This window comes from Limulus polyphemus, unplaced genomic scaffold, assembly GCF_000517525.1.
Source record: "Limulus polyphemus unplaced genomic scaffold, Limulus_polyphemus-2.1.2 Scaffold3947, whole genome shotgun sequence".
Lineage (NCBI taxonomy): Eukaryota > Metazoa > Arthropoda > Merostomata > Xiphosura > Limulidae > Limulus > Limulus polyphemus.
Genome location: NW_013669557.1, coordinates 44,485 through 50,776, shown reverse-complemented (window position 1 = coordinate 50,776; position 6,292 = coordinate 44,485). Strand labels below are relative to the sequence as shown.

At 35.5% G+C, this 6,292-nt stretch overlaps 1 protein-coding gene across 2 annotated transcripts in view; it reads left to right on the top strand.

Annotated features, from left to right (window-relative positions):
- The window catches only part of LOC106470327 (sterol O-acyltransferase 1-like), a 35,610-nt gene that overhangs the window by 17,618 nt on the left and 11,700 nt on the right, over positions 1 to 6,292 (top strand). For both annotated transcript variants that reach the window (XM_013930878.2, XM_022398949.1), the window contains 2 exons: positions 3,128 to 3,235; positions 3,722 to 3,873. In XM_013930878.2, coding sequence (XP_013786332.1) covers positions 3,741 to 3,873 — 133 coding nt within the window. In that variant the 5' untranslated portion in view covers positions 3,128 to 3,235; positions 3,722 to 3,740. The remainder of the gene's footprint in view (positions 1 to 3,127; positions 3,236 to 3,721; positions 3,874 to 6,292) is intronic.

Below are 6,292 nucleotides of genomic sequence, written 5' to 3'. Positions count from 1 at the left end.
CGAAGGTTCGAGAAGGACGTGGCATGATACTAGTCACGTGACCTCACTGATGCAACAATATCTAAGGTGTTACCTTCACAAAACGTTAAAGAATCATGGGAGTTATTACTTTATCTTCTAATGTTTACGTCATCTGGTGATAATTTAAAGTATTGTACGTTCAGAAATACTAATAAGTTCAGAGTTTAGGAAACGGGTATGGTGAGAAACTCCACTGATTCAAGACTGACTTCAAGTAGAAAATACACATGATCTACTCTCTTCGCTGTATTAAAATTGTCAACTAAAACCGAAACATTTCAAATAGCTAACACATGATTTTACCACAATGAACATTTTTTATTATTATGTTTGTTAACAAAAGTACAAACAAACTGAAGAAAAGGGAAGAACATTGAAACGAATATCATCCTGATTTTATTTTGTGAAATCTATCTTTTAGTCTCAAAATTAAGTGTTGTGGTCTTTCTTTTATGTATTGCATCTTGAGCATCTCGTTTCAATGACCAGCGGTAATCAGTCATCTTGCTGATGTTCCACCTTCCTTGATACCTCCTCTCCATTTCCCTGATATCTTGATGAAACCTTTCCCCTTGTTTTTTTGCTGATGGCATCGAGATTTTCAGGGAAATAGTCAATATGTGAGTGTAAGAAATGAACTTTTGAGCTCATATTACAACCCAGCTCTTTACATTTATCAAGCATGTTATTGACAATGTTTTTGCAATTTGGGTCCTTGTTATTTACTAAAAATTTGTCAGTAACATCTTTAAAGGCAATCCACGCTTCTTTTTCAACTTTCCTCATTATCCTTTCAAACTGTTCATCTGAAGACAATTTGCTAATCTGAGGTCCAACAAAAATCCCTTCTTTAAGTTTCGCTTCTGAAAGAGCTGGGAATTGTCAACACAGATAATTGAAACAGTCGCCATCTTTGTCTAAGGCCTTTACAAACTGCTTCATGAAGCTCATTTTCATGTGAAGTGGAGATAGTAGGACTTTCTTTGTGTCAACCAAACTTTCACGTTTAATGTTCTTCGATCCTGGTATCAGGCTGACTCTGCGTGGCCATTGCTTCTTTATCCAGTGCTGATTTCATGCTCTGTTGTCCCATTCACACAGAAGACATGGAAACGTTGTATAACCGGATTGCTGACCCAACAACATACAAAGGACTTTTAAGTCTTCATAAAGTAGCCAAACATGTTTTTTGTATTTGACGTTATTAAGAAGAAGCTCAAGCTTTCATACGTTTTCTTCAAGTGACCGAATGAGCAATAGGAACAGATGTGTATATGTTACCATGGTGAAGGAGAACATCTTTTAGACTTCTTTTGGAGGAATCAATGAACAATTACATGAGCAAAAATGGCAGTCATCTCCATGTTTTCTAGGCTCATGCCAGACCATTGGAATTCCAAAAGGCAAAGACTTTTTCTTACCGTTAGTCCATTGTCTCAACAAATATTGTGCAAACTTTGTGTAGAGCCCATGATTTGTCTTGGTCTCCAAGTTTTATTACAAAAAATGTGTAATACACTTTTTTGATAAATTCTGTAATGATTTGACTTTGTATCTTTTCAACAAATTTACCAAAAATATAACAGAATATGTTTGGGTCAGTTACACAACCTCTTGTTGCCATAGCAATGAATAAATAATAATAAAAAAATAATAATTTCAAAGTGCACGTACAAACAAATATTATCCAGAAATAACACGTCATGCGGCCTCTTAAACGTTTATATACTAGTAGTGTATTTCTCGTGGGCTCTAGAATGATCGATAAGACTCTTGTGTCGTGATTGGTCTAGAGAAATCTATAGCCAGCTGTTGTGAACATTTTAAACATAATAAAAATGTGACCCGATTTCAATGAAAATGATTCACTTATGTAAAAGTAAATATGACATTTTGTGAAAAATCTGTACTTGATGGAGAAAAATGGATATCATTTTCACATTCATCATAAAATCGTAGCAGGCCTGTGTTATTTATCTATAATAGTTATATATTGGGTCAGTGTGGCTTCACCTTTTGACTCATAGTTGGATAGTTGCGAGTTTGAGGTTGGCCTGTGTCATGCTGTTGTGTTCTTGAGCAAGACACTTTGCCCCACTTGTTTCTGTATACCCAGCTGTATGATGGGTGGCTTGCTGTTAGTTGGGGATTAAACTGTGAGGATTGACATCCTGTTCAGGAGGAATGGGCCACCATTCTCATCCACTTGTGCCATTGGAATCAAGAGTTCAGGCCTTATGTGCATTGTAAAGACATGGCAAAGATTTTGTTTTAATTGATGTGTGTGCCGAGAAGCAAATAACATCCCAGAAGCTTCCGGTATTACAGTAATAGAATTGATAGGCATCAAATAACATCCCAGAAGCTTCCGGTATTACAGTAATAGAATTGATAGGCATCAAATAACATCCCAGAAGCTTCTGGTATTACAGTAATAGAATTGATAGGCATCAAATAACATCCCAGAAGCTTCCAGTATTACAGTAATAGAATTGATAGGCATCAAATAACATCCCAGAAGCTTCCGGTATTACAGTAATAGAATTGATAGGCATCAAATAACATCCCAGAAGCTTCTGGTATTACAGTAATAGAATTGATAGGCATTAAAGTGGATAATGTTTAAAAGTAGTTTTATTCACTTTACACAGCACCTGCACATTTTTTTTTGTCGGTTTAATTTCTCACGCGATATGTTGTGAACGATAAGAATGTGAGATCATGAGAAAACCACATGTCAAAATACAATGACACTTTCAATAAACTTAACCCTATCCCTGTACCGTTCATCACATGTGATTCACAGGACATAATGCTAAGGTACCCGAGTATCATATGTGATACACAACTATATTTGATATGCAGCCGATGCTTGTGAATGTCGCAATAGGAACTGGTTGTTTTGGTTCAAAGTATGAGATTAAAAGAGAACTTCTTATTAGCATCACGTGTGAATGATGGTAGGTTAAGTTACTTTCACTCAAGAGAAAATGTAAACCTAGGATAAATATAACAAATTTAAAATGAATCATTTATATTTTCATTACCCATTACACAAATTTTCCAATAAATTGTAAGAATTAATGTGATTCTTTCCTTGTTACAGAGAACTACTCCAGATCAACCACATCCAGACTATTTACAATATTTTTGTTGCTTTGTTGTTAACCCTATTCCTGAACACTTTACTATGTGATTTTGTGGACACTGGCAAGTAAGTTGGATTTTTTTTTTATTAGAATACAAGAAACAAATATGTAAATTAAAATTGGGCATAAAATAATAACCCATATTGAAAAGCCTGCTCTGAATTATGTATACAAGTTCTAAACTTGATGGAATTAAAGAATGGCTACAGATTATATGACAAATATAAATGCAGTTTTATCAAAATATTTGTATACATACTGAAGTGAGCATTGGTGTACGAGTCATTAATCAAAACACACACACACACACTGCAAAAAGTAATTTTTTTTTACCTTTAGAACCATTACCACTTATCCATATATGTATGTCATAGAAAGTTTTGTTTCTTGTGTCTTAGTTAAATATTGTACTTTTTAAAGAGATTGATAACTATGTGATTAATAGTTATGGTTTACAATGTGTCCTTTAAAACATCAGATAACTTGTGCAAGCACTTTTTCCAGTTTTGTGTTACGAAATTTGTCTTGTATTCATCAATTGTGTTCATTAGGTTGAATTTGGACTTTGAGATGATGAAGTATGCTTTTGGTAAAAGCCAGGCTGTTTTGACAGTGTGGGTACTGATGAAAATCAGCCTAATTCTCTTGGTATTTCCTGTCTTCCACTACTGGGCTCATAACAGGTGGCATTTTACTTACAAAAGTAAGAAAACAGTCATTTTTTTACATCTGTTAACATTGATAAGCTAGTTTATTTGTTTCTTTCAATGCTTATACTTAAAATTCTGTACTTTATCTTAGTTATTTGTAGCCTATAGCACAATGTAGTATGAATATTTGTTACTTTTGGTCTTTAAAGAGGAAATTGCAGTGTCACTGTGATGTGATATCTGTGGACACACATTTTATTACGTTAGTTATCTTTTGTTTGATTTTGTTTAAGAGATTCATGTTGCTATAGGAGGAACTCACCAGTAAGTGACTAACAAACAGAAATACACAAGCCAGTAAAACCAAGAATTACTTCTAGTTTATCTACCGGTTGTCTGAAAATTCTGGAACCACAGGTACTACAATGAATTTATAGAATATGTTCCACATGTTGTCCTTGTAATTCAAAACAAGTTTAGAGACAGTATTCTTTGAACTGCAAAGTATACTTGTATCATTGTCAATGGTTCGACACTTGTCATGAATTCATTGTTTCGTATGTTCTTTGTCTCTGACTTCTCTTTGTACAATTGTGCCTTGAGCAGTCCCCAGAAAAAGGAATCTGCGGGAGTCAAGTCCAGATATTTTGGGGATCATTCCTAGGGAACCATGTCTGCAAATCCACTGTCCTGGGAAAGTGTCATTCAATGAAGCCCTGAAATTAAGGAAAACTCCAAATCAGCTACAGTTTCATACTTTTTAGATACCCTATAGTATAGAGCCGAAATAATAACTTGATCCGAGAAACAGTTTTTTCTTCCCGATTTGTAAAAAAAGAAATCCTTACGGGATAGAAAAAAGAATGAATGTAATTTTTTTCGAAATCTGTGCAGCTGAATTATGGGAAGTCCGTTATTAAAACCAAAACCACTTTTATGAAGTTGAAATTCGCAGGCCTGTGTAATTATTCGTAGAAGATACTAACAATGATCTCATTTCTTTGTATTGTAAAGGAGTCTATGCCAAATGACAAACTAGTTCAAACACTGTTGCCCCCCCAGTGGCACAGCGGTATATGTCCGCGGACTTACAACGCTATAAACCGGGTTTCGATACCCGTGGTGGGCAGAGCACAGATAGTCCTTTGTGTAGCTTTGTGCTTAACTTCAAACAAACAAACAAACACTGTTTATTTCATAATTTATCTATCTTTCACATTAGTTTTAAGAAATATTTCCTGTACGTTGTTTCTGTTTGTTTTTTTATAGTTTCTCAAACTCTCTCTCGTTTGTTTCTTGTTCAGGAAATCACAGAAGAGAAACTGGTGACGTGTTTCTCAGATCTGAGAATTAAACGGCGAAGGTTAGTGTGATTTATTCTTTCTTTAAAAGACATTTAACGAATGAAATAGTGTGATGAAAAACTAGTTAGCAATGTATGACTTTTAGTTCAGACAGACAGATGATGTCCGTATTCTACTTTGGTAAGAAATTTGATTAGCAAAATAAAATAGCTAATATTTTCCTAAAGTCCCTTGTTCTCACGAGCCCTTCGGTAACTCGGCGGCAAGTCTGAAAGCTTAAAACGCTAAAACCTGGGTTTCGATATCCATGGTGGGCAAAGCGCAGATAGCCCATTGTCTAGCTTTGCGCTAAACAACAAACAAAGTCTGTTTTCAGGGTTATACTTTCGGTATTGTTACACTGTGTAAAAGCTACGTTCTACAGCTTGATTTCCGGTAATTGTTACACTGTGTAAAAGCTACGTTCTCACAGCTTGATATCCGGTAATTGTTACAGTGGATAAAAGCTACGTTCTCTGTTCTCACAGCTTGATATCCGGTAATTGTTACACTGTATAAAAGCTACGTTCTCTGTTCTCACAGTTTGATATCCGGTAATTGATACACTGTATAAAAGCTACGTTCTCACAGCTTGATATCCGGTAATTGTTACACTGTATGAAAGCTACGTTCTCTGTTCTCACAGCTTGATATCCGGTAATTGTTACACTGGATAAAAGCTACGTTCTCTGTTCTCACAGCTTGATATCCGGTAATTGTTACACTGGATAAAAGCTACGTTCTCTGTTCTCACAGCTTGACCTCCGGTAATTGTTACACTGTATAAAAGCTACGTTCTCTGTTCTCACAGCTTGACCTCCGGTAATTGTTACAGTGGATAAAAGCTACGTTCTCACAGCTTGATATCCGGTAATTGTTACACTGTATAAAAGCTACGTTCTCACAGCTTGATATCCGGTAATTGTTACACTGTATAAAAGCTACGTTCTCTGTTCTCACAGCTTGATATCCGGTAATTGTTACACTGTGTAAAAGCTACGTTCTCACAGCTTGATATCCGGTAATTGTTACAGTGGATGAAAGCTACGTTCTCCGTTCTCACAGCTTGATATCCGGTAATTGTTACAGTGGATGAAAGCTACGTTCTCCGTTCTCACAGCTTGATATC